Source organism: Mustela nigripes, chromosome 8 (assembly GCF_022355385.1).
Source record: "Mustela nigripes isolate SB6536 chromosome 8, MUSNIG.SB6536, whole genome shotgun sequence".
NCBI classification, from domain to species: Eukaryota; Metazoa; Chordata; class Mammalia; order Carnivora; family Mustelidae; genus Mustela; species Mustela nigripes.
The window spans coordinates 28,757,220-28,776,196 of record NC_081564.1 but is presented as its reverse complement, the minus strand read 5'-3'; the positions used below and the strand labels follow the sequence as shown (position 1 = coordinate 28,776,196).

The 18,977-nt window shown below is 46.7% G+C and overlaps 1 protein-coding gene across 3 annotated transcripts in view; it reads left to right on the top strand.

Annotated features, from left to right (window-relative positions):
• The first annotated feature begins 1,351 nt into the window (after positions 1–1,351).
• DGCR2 (DiGeorge syndrome critical region gene 2) overlaps positions 1,352–18,977 on the top strand; it is a 94,056-nt gene continuing 76,430 nt past the window's right edge. For 2 of the 3 annotated variants that reach the window (XM_059409050.1, XM_059409048.1), the window contains exon 1: positions 1,353–1,723. In XM_059409050.1, the coding sequence (XP_059265033.1) occupies positions 1,645–1,723 (79 nt within the window). In that variant the 5' untranslated portion in view covers positions 1,353–1,644. Of the gene's footprint in view, positions 1,724–18,977 lie in introns of all 3 variants that reach the window. The other variant, XM_059409049.1, reaches the window with a different exon arrangement.

Genomic DNA, 18,977 nt, shown 5'->3' with positions numbered 1-18,977 from the left:
AAGGACAATGCAAGCAGCCAGGGCAGTGTTGGACAGGGACCACTGTTTCTGCTAGTAGGGGGGCCCCTCTGCTGTGATAGGCCCTTTGTCTAACACCTGCCACAGGGCACGCCTGGAGGGAGCAGGTGCAGGCAGGTCTGGCCTAGCCTTGGGTTTTATCTTGGCTATCTCCACTCAGTGGGAGTGGGTACCTCTCTCATGGACCCTGAGAATCCTGGGACATTCAGGAGGATTATGCCTTGAAGGGACTTGGGAGGACTGCTCCTGGGGAGTAAGTTGGTGGGGTGAGAGGTGTGCCAGGCTAAAATGGGCCCCCCCCTTTTCTCTGCTCCCATCTTCACTCTCTTCCTCAGCCTTGACATCCTGTACTAGGCCTTGTCTGTGTGGCTGGTGGTCCTTCCACTGGACAGCTTGCTCCTCTCCTAGTGGGACACTCCATCTGCTGTGTTCTCTTCCGCAGACAATCTGTTCCCTAACAGGTGTGAGGCCAGCACTGGGACCATGGTCTCCGGAGCCTTTCCTCCCTGCAGATGTGGCCTGCTGTGGCAGCAGCTGTGTCCAACATTCCTTCCCCCTCCTCCCACATTGTGTAGGCAGGGCTCTTCCTTCAGAGGCCAGCTTTGCTCCCCAGTCTAAGGTCTGGGTTTCCCTGTCAGCTCCTTTTGTACGAAACTCCTTTAAGGTATTTCCTTTTCAGTAGCGTGTGCTAGTGAAGCCACACCTGCCTGTTCCTTGCAGGGTGGATCCTCCATTCCCCCATCTTCCCACTTCCTCAAAGCTTGTCTGGGTTTTTCCCGTTTTCCTCGTCCCTTTCCCGCAGCGGTTCTGCCTTTAGAGGACCACTTTAGGGAGCACTCTTGGGCCGCTGACCGGACGTGGGTCTGCAGGTATGCAAGTTGTGACGATCTCTCGCGCCCCAGGGTCCTGCTTCACCCTGTCCACCTCGGGTCCCGGTCCTTCTTCTTTTCCTTCACGCTCCGCCCCCCCGGGCTGCTCCCCGCCTCTCCGCGCCCCGCCCCTTTCTGTATCCGTCTACTTGGCCTGGTTACCCCTCCTCCACCACCCCTGCCCTGCGCCTTGTGCCCTGGGATCCCGGCCCTCAGTAGGCCCTACCGCCCAGGCTCCACCCCCGAGTCCCACCTCTCCGCTTAACCAATGGCACACTTAACTCTTTATAGTCCCGCCCACCCGTTGGGCCCGCCTCTCTGTCCCCGCCCCCCACCGTCCCAGCCTCGGGCCTCGCCCCTTTCGGGTTCAACCTCCCAGGCTCCGCCCTGCGCCCGGCCAAGAGTCCGTACGCATTGGGAGCGTGCAGGCCCCGCCCCCCGCCTCGGCAGTCATTGGCCGGCGCCGGCGGCGCGGGCGGGGGGCGGCGCGGAGCTGAGCAGGACGGCCGCCATCTTGCGCGGAGCTGGAGTCGGAACCCGAGACTGAGGCAGAGAGTGCGCGGGAGTCCGTGGTCCATTTTAGCCGCGGCTTAGTCGGAGACTTTTCCCGCCGCCCTTCCTCGCCCGGCCCCTAACCCTCAGCCCGGCCCGGTCCCCTGACCCTCATCCCGGCACGGTCCCCTGACCCTCAGTCCGGCCCGGTCCGGCCTCCCCGCGGGGTCACGCGGCCGCCCCGGGGACGATGAACGGAGGATAAATGGTGCCCAAGGCAGACAGCGGTGCCTTCTTGCTGCTCTTCCTGCTCGTGCTCACCGTCACCGAGCCGCTGCGGCCAGGTGCGCGGTGCGGTGGGCGCGGCGCGGTGGGGGCGGTTTGTGGGGGCGGGGCGGGGCCGGGCGGGCAATGTTCGGGGCCGGGGTCGCCCGGGAAGTCCCTCCACCCCGCGGGGCCGAGCCCCAGGAGGGCGCCGGCGAGGCCTGCCGCGAGCCGCCGTGCCCCCTGCCCGGGACCGTGCCCCTCGCCCGGGACTGTGCCGATAGTTTACCTGGGCTCAGGGCGCCTCGTACATCATTGGAACTTTGTTCTCGAGGGATGTTACCTTTGGATCCGTGTTCCGTGGAGCGCTGCGTGCTTCGAGAATGACGGAAGTGAGAGTGATGTCCGTGGCCCGACCTAACTTCTGGGGCCTGGGAGTTCTGTGGCCAAGGAGCTGCGCCCCTGGGGCGCTCCCACCTTGCCCAGCGGCTGGGGTCAGGCTGGAGTTCTGGGGTCGAGAGAGCAGCTCGTGGAAGCACCTGGTTTCCCACGTTTACCCTCAGCAGTGGTTTGGTCCCCGCGTCTCAGCCCTGGAAGCTCCTCGGCTGGAAAGCGGTAGCCGCGTTGCTTATTGTCACTCAGGGAGGTGTTGCAATTCAGAACTGCTCAGCTCAGAGACTGGCCCACCGTGGTACTAGGAGTCCGCCAAGCATCGCACGCAGGAAGCAAGCTTCCTGGGGCAGAGACTGGTGCTGCGGCCGGGTTTCCGCCGTCGGAGCTTGGACATTGTCAGGCACTTAGGAGTGTTCCTTCAATGTGATAATTAAATGCTTCTGGAACTCCCCTCGAAGCTTGTGTTTTCATAAGTAAGCTTGTGATGGGGTATCAGCAGCGTGGCCACTGGAAAGTCCGGGATAATTTTTATTTCTACCTGTTCTTGTGTACCCCCTCCTCCATTGCACAACCAAAAAATCAAATCCCCTTGTGCAGGGCGGGTTTATCCATCAGGCACAGGAGGCCTGGTGCTGGGGACCTATCATAGTGAATGCTTTTAGTGGTCTCCTTTTTAAAGTCAGCGAGGAAAAACCCCTGACCTTTTAGGTCAAAGAAAATGTTATAGTATACACATACAGATTTATTGTCTTTATACCGATGCATTTGAAAGTATGATTTTTAATATTCTCTTTTATGGAGGAAGGGGCCCATGAAAAGCAGAATTGTCCAGGGCCATTGTCTGTGAGCTCTGTCAGGTGTCTGTTAAAGGCCGGCTGGGGGACACAGTGGTGTGCCACTCTCCATATTGCCTCACCGCAGATATGACACACCTCTCTGCCTTTGTCATCCTTACGGATTGCTGTCTTCTCCCCAGTATTTACTTGGTGGCCAAGGCCCTGGGCCCGTACTCAACCTGGAGTCACTCCAGTGATGCTCCTCTGGGCTCCCTGTAGAACTGGTTGCTTGTTGCTTCTGATGGTTCTCTGTGCAGCAGGGTGACTGGTTGTGGGGTAGCCTTAGTGGGAATGGAAGCCAAGAAAGGCCTACGTTTGGAGTATTGGAGTATTGAAGTATTGAATGGGCTCTTGAGGACCAGAGCCGATGGATTTATGTCTTGTTGTGATTAAAATATTTAGAAAACATGTCTGCATCTGTAGAGTGGTGGGAGGGACATTTTTCTGTTCTGGCTCTTGAGTCCCAGTTTTACCTCTCAGTCCCTCAGGTGGACTCTGTGGGACCAAGCCACACATCATGCTTGTGTTCCTTGGGGTGCCTCTGGTTACAGGTCCAGCATCTCCTGCTTGGATGATAAAGGTGACTGATGTCCCCAGCTCCCTTTCCTTTGCTGTCCATGTATCCTGCCAGCTGGCCAGCAACAGTTCAAAAAGTTTTCAGATGCTCACTGTCTGCTTGCCGCTAGGGATGCTCAAATGAACTGAATAAACCACTTTCTCTAGGAGTTCCCTTGAGGTATGGAATCAGAAACTAGATGTAAATCAGATCTTTGGGTATGGGGGCTTAGAGGCAGGCAGCAGAGGTAGTGGACCAGTCATTTGTAGCAGGGGAGGGCTTCCTAGGAGACCTCATATTGAGGTGTGAGTTGGGGCAGGGAGGAAGCAAAGTTATCCTTAGCATTCCATGACTTTTCAGATGAGAGCTTTGCAGTGGCTTCTGGTGGTATCTTGAGCTGCTCTTCGAAATCCTGGGGGACACCAGCTGGTTCCCTGATTTTGGCTGAGCAGCAAGGGCAGGTCTCACTTGGGGTCAGATGTTCTCCATGGGTGCTTGTATGTGCTCTGTGTCCTTCCAGGTAGAGGTCTGCTGGCTGGTTCTTGAGAAGGAGACCTTCCCTGTCTTAATGTGCATTCTTTCTGTGGGAGTCCCAGCTTTGACCTGTACTTGGGTGTGAGGAGGGCATCAGGCAGAACCTGCTTCCCAGGAGGGAGGGAGTCCTTGAGGACCAGGGCCAAGCCAGCTTTGGCTCTTCCCTGGTGTAGGCTGGGGTGTGAGGCCTTTCACAGAGTGGGGGCAACAGAGCTTTTGGCAAAGTTTCTTAATGCGTGTTTGATCTAGATACATTAAGGATGTGTTACATGCCATGTGCTGTTCTGATGTGTACGGACATGTGCATTGCTTACCTCTCTGGTGGTCCCTGTGAGGTAAGATGACTGCTATTAGCCCCATTTTACAGACAGGAACACAATCACAGAGAGTTCACGGAACTAAGTGGCTGAGATGAGATTTCAGCCCAGATGTCTGGCCTGTGTTCCCATCACTGTGCCTTTGGTTGGGGCTCTGTTTATTCCAGCTGTGTGTGTCCTGCGGTGGCCATCCTTAACCCCAGCTGTGGAACTCTGGGCCACATCTTTTCCCATGACAGACCCAGTGGTTCTCCAGGTGAGGGCACAGACCCTTTTTTATCTAAATACTCTGATCTAAGGGATAGAACTAGCCATCCCATCAAATCCCTTTCATGGTTAGCCGTTAACAACCAGTGGTGGTGTGTGTGTATCTCCCTCCTTGGGCTGTGGTGAGACCTCTGCAGAGGGGCAACAAGCATGGCGGGGCTTCTGGGGAGCCAGTGGCCGTGGTATCTTCTCGTTGTCTCTTTCTCTGCAGGTAATGCAGCAGGAATTGCTGATTCAGAAAGTGTTTTTCTAGCTTCATTTATGATGGAAAATCATGTCATGGTGTTAGCCACAACTCAGTCTAGGGTGACCCCACCATACATAGCTGAGAAAACATTTGTCTCCTCCAAGTGAGCTCTGCCCCAGCCCTCTAAAAAGGCTTGTGTTCAGTGAGGCTGCCTGATGAGATGGTGGGACTGGAAGCTGTCTTCTTTTTGCTGTTGGGAGAGCTGGCTGGGAGAGGCAAATAACTTGCCTAAGGTCACACAGCTGGTAAGCAGCACAGCTGGGATTCAAAACCAGGTGAGTTGGTTCCGAATTAAGGGTTCTTAACCCTTTGTCATTAGGGACCCAGAGGGGCCTGTTCTCTGTGCTGAACTAGGAAATTGTCAGTGAACTGACTTGTGGCTGTAGCACCTTGCTTCTGGAGCAGCACTTGATAGGAGAGTGTGGCCGTTTTCCAAGCACATGTGGCTGAAACTCATAGGAGTAGCTGGGAAGTTGAACCTGCACCTGGGCTTGCCAGGCGCCTTCCCAGTTCTGAGCTCTTTCCTTCAGAGCCCGCCTTCCTGTAACACTGTAGAACTCGCTCTGCTGGCTGATTGTGCTTTTAGCTTAATGATTTCATTCTTTTTAGTTGGAATGTAGGGTTAACACACTTTCCAACCTCACTAGCTAGCTAATGAATTGTCTTTTTTTTTTTTTTAATATATAAAGAAAACTCGGAAATAATTTCAAAATTACAGAAAAGTTGCAGGAATAAAACTCAATGCAAAGAACACCTGCATATCCTCAGACTTACTTGTTAGCATTGTAGCTCCTCTGCCTTATCCCTCGTGTGCACGTTTGCACATAATTTATCTTCCAAACAGTTTGAGAGTAAGTGGGCCTTTCCCCTTGCACACTTTGGCTACTGCAGAGAGGGCAGGAAGAAGCTCCTGGCACTTGGCAGCCCCGGGAGATGAATGGTGATGCCTCCCCACAGCCTTGTAACCAGCCCTCACCACAACCTGCTGTGTACTGGGCACTGTCGCCAGCTCCCACCTGCCGTGTGCCGGGCACCGTCACCATGGGAAAGTATTGAGGGCACAGGAAGCGCTGTGGTTAAAGCTCCGGTTGGCCCAGGTGGCAGGGAGTCAGGTCATTGTTTCAGTTGGCCGTTCCGGTCTTTGGAACAGAAAATGTGCTGCTGTCACACGCTTCGCCAGACAGGTCTGCACCTTCTTGCCGCTGTTCCTCTGGCCCAGATGGCTCTTGCCTGCAACCTTCCTTGGTCCTGTTTCTTAGGCCAGCTCACCAGCACTTACCTCACCGCTTCCCTTCCCTGGCCAGTTTGGCAGCACTGAGGCTTGTCCTCCTCTTAGCCATCATGGCAGGTGATCTAGTTCTCGGTCCTCCCTGCTGGATGATCTATTAACCTCTGTTCCTCTGCCTGCCTTGGTGCTTGGCGTAGGGAAACTTTGGTAGTCTCTTGACTCTGAGTGGAATGTACCAGTGACAGCATGTAGGACTAGTAGATAGCAAGGGACTGGTGTAATGTCTTTTGTCCACTTCCAGATTGTTCCCTTCATCCCATGTGCTTTTGTATTTGGGGTGCTGAGGAGTTGGTGAATTGTCCCTTCCTCCTCCAGTCTACAGAGTGGGTCAGTCATCCCGAGAACCCAATTTTGGGCCAATACTTTGCCAGAATGGTGGGTGGACCCCAGTATGGTTATTCCATGCTAGTTGTATTTTTTTTTTTTTTTAAAGATTTTATTTATTTATTTGACAGAGAGAAATCACAAGTAGTCGGAGAGGCAGGCAGAGAGGGAAGCAGGCTCCCTGCTGAGCAGAGAGCCCGATGCGGGACTCGATCCCAGGACCCTGAGATCATGACCTGAGCCGAAGGCAGCGGCTTAACCCACTGAGCCACCCAGGCGCCCCCATGCTAGTTGTATTTTTGTTTCTGGTGTGATTTACCAGTTGATGGGGTGTTTAGTGAAAGTCAGTCACATCTTGTCCTGCTGCTGCAAGCTGGGCTATGTGTTACATCCGCGTGGACATGGTTGCCTTGACAGGGCAAGTCCAGGGGAGGGTGAATGGCCTGTGGGGCATGTTGGAGCGTTTGAGCTGCAGACCCAGAGTGTCCTGGGGCTTCTGGGCATCAACCTGGGAGGGAGGAAAGCCCAGGTCTGATATCTATTCCAAGCTGTTTGGAAAAGGAATGACTGTGGTTTAGAACACAGTGAGTCCGGTGTGGTGGGTTAAGAGCATGGACCCTAGAGCTACATGGCTGGGCGTCAGGGTGCAGTGTGCTGCCCACTCTGACTGTGCTGAGCCTCAATTTCCTCATCTGTAACACAGACATAATAGAACATACTGGAGAGAGATGCTGTGAGAATTAAAATCAATGTGTATAGAGCTCTTAACACATCTGACAAAAAGGCCATTCATGTTAACTCCGAATGGACTTTAGAGAGTGTAGGGACTCCCTGCCCCCCCTGCCAAAAGTCTGGGTGCATGGGTGTATGGGCATAAGGGCATGTTTCTTGGGAGAGAGCCCCCACCTGGGAGGCAGCAGAGCAAAGTGGCTTTGAGCACTGTCTGACACACAGTGAGTGCTAAATGAGTCTAGCCATTCCCATGGTCTGAGAGGGGGTGTATGTGGCTTCCTAGAGCCCCCAAAACAGCCGCAGTGCTTTGGACAGGGCTAGGCTTGTTCATACTGACACGTTTTACTCTTTGTCACGTTCATGTTGTGTCCCCTGGGCCTAGTTTGGCACAGAGTGGGCACTCAGAAATCAGTTATTGAACAAATGCACAAATGGCTATTTATATTTTGACATAAAGAGCAGCAGCTCCCTTAGCCAGCGGGCCTCGCAGCTGCCCCTGGGGGGTTGTGAGGATGAGGGCCTTGTGGCTGCCTGCAAGAACGCCTTTGGTTGGACCCATGTGTTGGGGGGGGAGTGCTGCAGAGCCAGCTGGCCTGGGCCTCACGCTGGGGGGAGCTTGCTTCTGTGGGGGTGAGCTGGGCGGCGAGGTGAGAGTGGGTGAAGACTTCCTCACGGATCCTTGTTGAAGTTCAGCAGCCACCCAGCCTGGGGTGGGGGTGGGGGTTGGGCAGGAAGGCTTTGGGGTGGGTGGGTGGGGCCTCCTCTCTAATGGATTTGCTGGGCACGGAGGCTTGGGAACCAACTTCCCCCTGCAGGAGGACATGGCTTGCCCTTCCCTGGGCCATTGCACAGCACAAGTCTTTTTTGACAGCTGGTGGGTGCAAGAACTGCCATACTTGCCCTTTGGCTTTCTCGGCCTTCTCTGTTTGGTGTGGCCTTTGTTTCAGCCAGCTTGGCGTGGTCGTTGTCCCTAGTCTGTGCCCCTGATCCCTTCCAGTCTCTGTAGGCTGTCTTCCAGATCCCTCCAAGCCAGCCATCAGTTTGATCACCTGGTTGTCTGTCTGCCTGCCCTCAGCTGATGACTACTCTGTGTTGGACAGGGCTGAGAGCAGAGCCCCGGACTAACAGAGCCTTCAGGTGTCCACCCTATTCTTCCCTGTCTTGTAAGCTTTGTTTCCACAAGACCTTCCATAGGAGTTTATGGCTATGGAGAGGATTGCTTGGGGTTCCCTGGGGCGCTGGATAAGGGGCAAGAGCCACTGCAGAGGGCATCCCGAGAGGATCAGCTGGGAGATGGGAGGTTCCAGGACCTTCATTGCTTAGACTGACATCAGGTCCTCTGATGCAGAGGCCTTTTTTTTTTTTTTTTTAAGATTTTATTTATTCATATGACAGAGATCACAAGTAGGCAGAGGCAGGCAGAGAGAGATGGTGGGAAGCAGGCTCCCTGCTGAGCAGAGATCCCAGGACCTGGAGACCATGACCTAAGCCACCCAGGCGCCCCATGCAGAGGCCTTTTGAGTGCTACTGGCTGCTTCCTAGGGTCTCTGGGTCTGTTAATTTATCCCTGGCTTTGTGGTTTTACAAGGCAGAGTGAGAGGCCTGGAATTACCTGAAAGGGATGAGGTTCATTTAGGGCCAAGGCAGGCTTGTGCGGCAACACTCAGTGGTTTGTGAGCCACTCCTTCAGATGCTCCCTCCACCCTATTAGTGCGGGTGGGATGCACATACAGAATGAGCTACAGTGAAAAATGATGTTGATTTTCTTTTTAATGTTTACAGAAATTTCATACATGGACTATTTTATACAAATGGAATTAGATAATTTCTTGAGTTTTTCAGTGGACAGTGTTCTGGAGATCTTTGTAGGCTAGCGCACATAGCTGTACTTCTTTTTTTTTTTAAACAAGGTTTTGTGAGAATTTTCCTTGGTCCTACTTTGTTTTGTCTGTAAGGTCTGGTTCTCAGAGAGGCCTCTTAACCTAAACTTTTCATCAACCAGAAGCTTTAGTTTAGTGAGATTTACAATTAGAGGTGGCATGGCTGATAGGTTGGGGTTCCTATCTCCTAAAATACATAGGTAGTACTTCCAAGGCTGTTCCCCGACCCTCATGTCTTTGTCTCAGTCTAAACCTAGATCTGCAACAATTCCAGGTTGGGCTTCCGGTTTTCACATGTATTTATACTATAACTCAAATTTATCTAAATGGCATGCTTTCACCACAGATAATTTAGAATTAGCGTGACCTTTTAGAGGATCACTGACATGAGCAAAATCATTCAATTGAGAGGTCCCTTAAGAGCAAAAATGAAACTAAATCCCAAAAACCCAATGGTCAGCATTTTTTTATTGGTATAAGGGAGCTTAATTCCAAAAAGAATTAAGATGTCAGAATATCTTCCTTCAAAGGGAGGCAGAGGGATACTTCATTCTTTAAAAAAACAAAAACGAAAACAAAACTTTCTACTTTGGGAACATGCATACATACAGAAAAGTTGTAAAGTTCACCTAGATTCACCAATTAACATTCGACTCATCACGCATTTGTGTGCACGGGCATGTGTATACAGATGTATTTTGTACTTACGGGGGAAACTACTTGAAACTAAGTTGTAGGCATCATGACCCATCATTTCTAAGTCCCTCAGTGTGTATTTCCTAAGAAGAAGGCCATTCTTTTATCAGCACAGTGTAGTTGTCAAATTTAGGAAGTTTAACGTTGATGTAGTACTGTTAGCCATGTTCCCATTTTGCCAGTTGTCCCATTACGGCATATTTTCCCAAGCCAGGATCCAACCAGGGGGGTCATGTATTGCATTTAATCTTGATGTCTGTTTCATATTTTAAAATCTGGAACATCTTCCTGTCTTCTTTCATGTTACCAACTTACGAAAAAGTATAGTCAGTCATTTTATGGACTGTTCCTCATTTTGGGTTTATCAGATTGTTATGATCAGATTTAGCTGATGCATTTTTGGCAGATATAGTCCCCCAGATCATTGAGTCCTCCTCGGTGCATGCGTCTGGAAGCAGCACAGCCCATCAGTTTGTCGCAGGAATGGCGATACTAACATTCATCATGTGGTAGGGTGGCATTGGCTACATTTCTTTGGGAAAAGTGCCTTTCCACCTTTGTGATTGGCAGGTAATTTGTACGGAGATAGGCTTACCCATTGTTTTTCACATCTGTTAATGATTCTTGCCTGCATCAGTTAACCACTGTGATAATTGCTAAATAGTGATGATTTTCTCTTTTTCTTTTAGTAGTCTACTATAAAAGAGGGCTTCTGGTTTTCATTTTTTACTGTCAGTATGGATTCATGGATTCTTTCTATTCAATTGTTATAGTCTGTTATTGTCATGGTTCATTTTGATACTTATATTGTAATTGATATATTAAAAGGGAAACCCCTTCAGGCTGATTTCTGCATCCTTCTGACATGTCTTCATTTATTTTGAACATCCCTTATTACCAGGCTCATCTTGTGTCTTTCCTGCTGCAGGCATTTTTCCATGGAACTCTGGTTCCTTTTAATGGAAGATGGTATTTAGAAGCCAAGATATTGGTGCTGGGTGTGTTCATTGCTACTGGGATATTGCTGCTGCCAGACCTTTCAGTCCAGCTGGGGGGTGCGTGCGTGTATGTTCGTCTGTCTCTGTGCATGTGTGTGTATGGATGTGTCTGTGTGTGTCTCTTTTTATGTGAGTTCGTACTGTTTGTTTTTGTTCCAACCCAACATTATGGGATCTTGCTTCCTTTTCTTGTTTCATATTTGTATCTCTCTTTTTCTGTAGTGAGAACTCTGGCTTCCAACATCAGTAGATTTACTTGTTTGCTTATTCCTGCCCTGTGCATAGAATAGTTTGAGAAGTGCTACACCCATTACCACTACAATTTTGGATTTTTTTTTTTCCTTTTTGTAGCTCTTTTTGTCTTTAAACTGGTAGTATATGTACAATGTACTGAGTCCAAAAGCTACTTGGATTAATTTTTTCTCTCTTTCTTCCTTGCGTTTGTTATACACTTAAGTTCAGAACCTTGTTGATTTGGGGGCACCTGGCAGGCTCAGTTAGCAGAGCGTGAGACTCTTGATCTCAGGGTCTTGAGTTCAAGCCCCGTGCTGGGCATGGAACCTACTTGAAATTAAAAAACAAAACAAAGAAACCCAACTGTTGATTTGAAACCACCTTTACTAAATAAAGACTATTGAGAGAAGTAATTATTAGAATGTCATTATAATAAGCTTCTACTTCATCACACTAATTGGTAAGGAAACATTTCCTTTTTTTTTTTTTTAAAGATTTTATTTATTTACTTGACAGACAGAGATCACAAGTAGGCAGAGAGGCAGGCAGAGAGAGGGAAGCAGGCTCCCCACTGAGCAGAGAGCCCGATGCGGGACTTGATCCCAGGACCCGGAGATCATGACCCGAGCCAAAGGCAGAGGCTTTAACCCACTGAGCCACCCAGGTGCCCCGAAACATTTCCTTTTTGAATAGGTTGTGTTTTCCTGGCTAAGTTAAAAGTAATTTTTATGACTAGATTTTACACTTTTTTTTTTAAGACTTTATTTATTTATTTGACAGACAGAGATTACAAGTAGGCAGAGAAGCAGGCAGAGAGAGAGAGGAGGATGCACGCTCCCCGCTGAGCAGAGAGCCCAATGAAGGGCTTGATCCCAGGACCCTGGGATCATGACCTGAGCCGAAGTCAGAAGCTTTAACCCACTGAGCCACCCAGGCACCCCTAGATTTTACACTTTTAACAAGTCAGCTCATTAGTGTAAATTGCTGTTTGCTTAAGATATTTTTTCCAATTTTGTTTCTCTGGTTTGAAGAGAGTTATGTATGTTGAATAAATTACCACTCAGCATCAGTAAAGAGAAAGGCCAAGTAAAACATAACAAAAATTATATTCCTTAGATTTTAACATTAATAAGTGCTATTAATTAGTTCTTTAAATTGGTTAATCTCAAATCTGATGGAGTGTATTAGAAATTACTTTATAGTACTAACTACAGTGCGGTGTCCAGGATTGGATCCTGGAACAGGAAAAGGACATAAGTGGGACAACCAGTGGAATTCCAATAGTCTGGAATTCAGTTCATAGAAAGGTACCAATGTTGGTTTCCAAATTATGCCAAATGGTAGTGTGTAGTGTAAGAGAATTAACAACCGGGGAAACTGGATGAGGGTGTATGGGAACTTTGTCTGTAAACCTTAAATTATAATATAGTGGAAAGTTCATTTGAAAAGTTACTTTGTAATAAGTGAGTATTTAAAAATGAGTTATTTTTCATTTCTAAGAGTCCCAAGACCTTGTCATCCTAGTTTTGTCAGTATAATTTTGGCAGTTCACTTTCTAATTTCAGCTGCTGCTTTGGGAAAATAAGTGGAGGGTTTAGATGTCTGGGATCATTTGAGCCCAAGTTTGTTTGAAAAGCTCCCAGTTCCGGGGCACCTGGTTGACTCAGTCTGTTAAGCATCTGCCTTTGGCCCGTCATGATCTCAGGATCCTGGAATCGAGCCTCATGTCAGGCTCCCTGCTCATTGGGGAGTCTGCTTCTCCCTCTGCCTCTTTCCCTGCTCATGCCTATTCACTGATTGTCTCTCTCAAATAAATAAAACCTTTAAAAAAAAAAAAAAAAACCTCCCAGTTCCACCGTCCTCCCATTGTGTGTGATGTGGGTGAGCTGTCTGAAGATAGGGTTGAGCTTGGCCCAGGAGTTTGGGCATAGTTGTGCATGCTTTATCTGACAGTCCTATTTGGGAGGGAGACAGTGAGGCAGGTGGTAAGTCCGTTTTAGAGATTGGGATGCTGAGGCTCAGAGAGGATAATTAACATTGCCTGGTGGCCAGTCACTCGGCTTTTAAGTAGAAGCAGTGGAAACCGGAAATTGAAGATTGCTATCTTGAGCCAGGTGCTCTACCTCTTGCACCATGCTTCCACAATAAGATGAAAGAGCTCCACAGCTGTAGGGGACTGAGTAGAGACAGATGCACCGCCATCTGGCGCCCACCAGCGAAGGAAGAGGCCCCCTCTTAGTGCTCGTGGCTTCCGGCTCCACCAGCATTTTGTGTGGACACTGATGCTGTGTCACAGCTCTTTGGACCTAGCTGACCAGTTCCAGGAGTTAGTGTTTTAGCAGCCTCCCCTGCTGATTTCAGCACCCTCTGATTGCAACCAAGAAAACACTGACATTTTAAGAAGCTCGGAAGTTTTGTTAATAATCTTACCTGTCACCTCCTTGTGGATTTTGAACCATAAGGCTCTATTATCTCTTAAGAAGCATTAATAGAAGATAATGATCAGAACAAGGTATTTAAAAAGATTTCATATAACTAAATGTAAAAGTGGTAATTCTTTTAAAAACCAGAAAGTAATGCCAAAAATGATTAGGACATACAGTAAAACAATACTAAAAAATTCTGTGTAGTTGCTGTTGTGTGTTTCTCCTTTATAATTGCAGTTTGAGGTGTGGTCCTCTTTTTATAGAAAGCACGTACTCATATCAGCCTTATTTTACAGATGAAGAAACAGCTTGGAAGTGTAAGTGACTTGCTCAAGGTCACACAGCTTGTAAGTGGTGGAGCCAGTATGTAAAACCTGGGCAAGCTAGAGCTCACACTCCACTGTTGTGCATCTTCAGTAGGCACTTTGTTACCCCTAGCTCTTTGCCTTCTGCTCCCTCTCATCTCTTTGCTCCTGACTTTTCAACTTGGACTTCCTTGCCCACCCACTTTTCTTGTCGTCTTCCCATAGCCTAGGCCACCGGCGTCACAGTGCTCATCCCCCATCTCAGCTGTCCATGGCTGTGTCTTCACGGTTGTCCTTCAGGCAGCCTCACACTTGGCTTGCGGGGAGCCAGAAGCATCCCCTGTTGGCCTGGTCCTGTATTTTTGGCCTTGGTTCTTGGCTGCTGTTAGTATTATTGTCATTATCATCTCCACCATCCTTGTGCTACCCTCCCACCCATTTCTGAGCATCGTGCGCTCTGCTAAGCACTAGAAGTGCAGTAGTTTAGTGAATGGTAACCCAGCTTCTTGGATAGAGGTTTTTTTTTTTTTTTTTTTAAGATTTTATTTATTTATTTGACAGATCACAAGCAGGCAGAGAGAGAGGAGGAAGCAGGCTCCCTGCTGAGCAGAGAGTCCTATGCGAGGCTTGATCCCAGGACCCTGAGATCATGACCTGAGCCGAAGGCAGCGGCTTAACCCACTGAGCCACCCAGGCGCCCCGTTGGATAGAGTTTTTGATGTGTTGAGTCCTACTCTTTTGTGATTCGGAAATAAGTGTATAAAATGAAACTTTCAGGCTGTCATTGTAATCTTTGAGTATTCTTTAAAGAGGACCACTAGTGAAAAGCTGTGTGCTTTTGTGAGCTTTTCATGCAGGTGTTAACTTTGTCCCCACTGAGCTAACCTGAGGGGGGAGCTGGGGCCTTAGAGTCAGTGTCCTTTTAGAGTGTCTCAAGACTTATAGGCCTGTTTTCTTGCAGTTTATTCGGTGTTAATATTTCCCTCGTGGCTTTAAAATCCCTCTGTGTCTTGTCTGTGCTTGTGTCACTTCATTTTACGTATCAGAAACCGGCCCTGGGAGGGATATGAAGAGACCTCATCTTGTTTTCTCTAAGTGGGGTAGTAATAAAACTGATCTCAGAGGGTTGTTAACTGGGTCTAGGGAAACAAGTTTTAGGTTATTTGTTTTTTTGTTTTCAAGTTGTGGTAAAGAACATAATATAAAATATACCATCTTAAACATTTTTAAGTGGACAGTAGTATTAACAAAATGCACCCTGTTGGGCAACAGATCTTGAACTTAGCAATTTTGTAAAACTGGAACTCATTAACCCACTGAACAACTTCCCTTTTCTTCTTTCCCCCTGCTCCTGGCATTCCAATTTTTAAGAGTTTGACTACTTTAGAAATCTCATGTAAGTGAAATTATGTAGTATTTGTCTTTTTGTAACTGGTTTATTTCACTTAGTAAAATGTCTTCAAGGCTCATCCATGTTGTAGCATGAGAGAATTTCCTTCTTTTCTTATGGTTGAATGGTATTCAGTGTATGAATATATCACATTTTCTTTATCCATTCATCTGTGAGTCATTTAGCTTGCCTCTGCCTCTTGACTATTGTAAATAATGCTGCAGTGAACATGAACATGCAAATATCTCTTTAAGATCCAGTTTTTGTTTCTTTTGGATATATATCCAGAGTTGGGATTGCTGGGTCATATGGTAATTCTATTTTTAATCTATCATGGAACATCCATACTGTTTTCCAGGTGACTACACCATTTTACATTCCTACCAGTAGTGCACAGGGGTTCCATTTTTTCTGTATTCTTATTATTATTTTCTGTTTTGTTTTTCTTTTTTAATAATGGCCGTCCTAAAGGGTATATAGTAATGCCTTGTTAAGGTTTTGATTTGCATTCCTCTAGTGATTAATGATGTTGAACATCTTGTCATATTCTTGTTGGCCATTTGTATATTTGGAGATATGTCTAACTCACGTCCTTTGCCCATTTTTTTTATTTTTAAAATTTTTATTTATTTGAGAGAAAGAGGGTGTGCATGTGTGCATGTGTGCATGCACGGTGTGGGGGAGGGTCAGAGGGAGAGAGAAACTTAAGCAGACTCTGTGCTGAACATGGAGTCTGACACTGGACCTGATCTCACAACCATGAGATCATGAGCTAATCGGGAACCAAGAGTCAGACACTTAACCAACAGTACCACCTCGGTGTACCCCTTTGCCCATTTTTAAATTGGATTATTTATATTTTTGTTGTTAAATTGTAGGAGTTCTTTATATATGCTGGATACTAATCCCTGTTCAGATACATGGTTTATAAATTTTTTCTCATTCTGTAGATTGCCTTTTCGCTTTGTTATTTCTTTAAGTTTGATGTAGTTCTTTTGTCTCTTTTTGCTGTGCCTGTGCTGGTATCATATCCAAGAAATCACTTTTTTTTTTTTTTTTAAAGTTTTTTTTTTTCCACTTGACACAGGGGGGGGGGGGGGGAAGGGAAGCAGGCCCCCTGCCGAGCAGAGAGCCTGATACGGGGCTTGATCCCAGGACCCTGGGATCACAACCCGAGCCGAAGGCAGAGGCTTTAACCCACCAAGCCACCCAGGCGCCCATCCAAGAAATCACTTCTAAATCCACTGTTGTCTTGTATTTTCTTCTAAGGTTTTATTGGTTTAGATATTAGGTTTATAAATCCTTGATCCATTTTGATTTAAATTTTTGTGTATGGTGTTGGGTAAGAGTCCAACTTCATTCTTTTGTATGCAGTTATTTTCCTAGCATTATTTGTTGAAAACGTTGCCGCGTCCAGTCGGCGATGGCTACGAGAGAAGAATTAGGCACAAACAAGTCAGCTGCAAAAGACTGGGAGCAGGGGACAACAGTCGAAAAGGACTGCTGCCACGAGCAACTCCACAGTCTCACTTTTATTAGATAGAAAACAATAGCCAACAGAAGGACGGATGAAGGTCACACGTTAGTCACGTCTTGCAGGTCAGCAAGGGGGAGGGTAATGTTTATAGTTAACCAAGCACATTCAAAGGACTCATCTAACTAACAAGGAGCACTTCTGGGAAGAGAAAGGAGCGATCACGAAAAAGGGAAGCACCCAGCTTCATCACTGTCATACATTGTCCTTCTCCCCAAAGACCTGTTGTCAGTATCAGTGTTTCTTAAGGCCATATCTAAATGTGCTTGGCAACTAGTAAAATCCTCCAGGGGTTACAGTTTAAGTAACAAATTGTTCCGAGGGGCAGCAGCACATTGTCCTGTCTTCATTGGTCGGTCTCAGAACCCTTGTCAAAAATCATTTGACCATATACGTGACAGTATATTTCAGGGCTCTTTATTCTGTTTCATTGGCCTATATAGCTGTGTTGTTGCCAGTAGCATGCTATTTTGATTACTATAGTTTTGTAATATGTTTCAAAATAAGGAAGTGTGAGGCCTTCAACTTTGTTTTTCTTTCTCAAGATTGTCTTAACTATTCCAGTTGATTTGAGATTCTGTATTAATCTTAGGATAGATTTTTCTATTTTGGCAAAAAAAAAAAAAAGTCATTGGCATTTTGATAAAGGATTGCATTAAATCTATAGATTGCTTGGTTCATATTGACATCTTAAGTCTTCCATTCCATGAACATGGGATGTCTTTCCGTTATTTGTGTCCTTTTTAATTTTAGCAGTGTTTTGTAGTTTTTGGTATACTCATGTATCATCTCCTTGGGTTAAGTTTATTCCTAAGTATTTTGTTCTTTTTGATGCCCTAGTAAAATTATTTTCTTAATTTCCTTTTCAAGTTGTTCGTTGTCAGTGAATAGAAATACAGCTGATTTTTTTGTGTGTTGATTTTTGTGTCCTATGACTGTTGAATTTATTCTAACACTGTCTTTTTGGGTGTGTGAAATCTGTAGATGTGACATATGACCATGTCTTCTGCAAACATGTAATTTTACTTTTTCCTTTCCAATTTGGATGTCTTTTTTGTTTCTTTTTCTTGCTTACTTGCAGAGTGGTTATGCTATTTTACATTCCCATCAATATTGCATAAGAGTTCCAATTGCTGCACAATCTCAGCAACATTTTATGTTGTCAGACTTGTAAAGTATAGCCTTTCTGTTGTGGAGTGGTACCTCTTAGTTTTAATTGCCTTTCCCTTGAATGATGTTGTTGAATACTTTTCCATGTCCTTGTTAGCCATTCATATATCTTCTTTTGAGCTCTGTTCAAATCTTTTGCCCATTTTTTATGAGCTGGTTTGCTTTTTTTTTTTTTTTTTTAAGATTTTATTTATTTATTTGACAGACAGAGATCACAAGTAGGCAGAGAGGCAGGTAGAGAGAAAGGAAGAAGCAGGCTCCCTGTCGAGCAGACAGCCCGATATGAGGCTCGATCCCAGAACCCTGGGATCATGACCTGACCTGAAGGCAGAGGCTTTAACCCACTGAGCCACCCAGGCGCCCCAGGTTTGCTTTTTTATTATTTATATTTTTTATTGAATTATAGGAGTTCTTTGTATATTCCAGTTTTTAAAAATTTTTTATTTATTTGACAGAGAGATCATAAGTAGGCAGAGAGCCAGGCAGAAATGGGTTGTGGTGGGGAGAAGCAGGCTCTCTTCTGAGGGGCTTGATCCCAGGACCCAGAGATAATGACCCCAACCGAAGGCAGAGGCTTAACCCATTGAGCCACCCAGGTGCCCCAGATAAAAAAGTTTTTAGACAAATGTGTCGCGAATGTTTTCTCTTTTTTTTTTTTTTAAAGATTTTATTTATTTATTTGACAGAGATCACAAGTAGGTAGAGAGGCAGGCAGAGAGAGAGAGAGGAGGAAGCAGGCTCCCTGCAGAGCAGAGAGCCTGATGTGGGGCTCGATCCCAGGACCCTGGGATCATGACCTGAGCCACCCAGGTGCCCCGCAAATGTTTTCTCTTAGTGACTTAACCCTTCATTTGCTTAACTGTACTTTTTTCTTTTATATTGTTTATTTTTATTCTTAAGGAGACTTTTAAAAGTATCTTTTTTTTTTAATTTTAGTACACTAAAATTCCTTTTTGATGATGTATCCTTTTTTTTTTTTTTAAAGATTTTATTTATTTATTTGACAGAGAGAGATCACAAGTAGGCAGAGAGGCAGGCAGAGAGAGGAAGGGAAGCAGGCCCCCTGCTGAACAGAGAGCCCTCTGAGCTTTGACAAGTGTGTAACCAGTCCCACAATGAAGATGCAGAGCATAGTTCCATCATGCCAAAATTCCCTCATGCTGCCACTTTGTAGTCAGCCCCTCTCCCTACCTTGTGGTTTCTACTT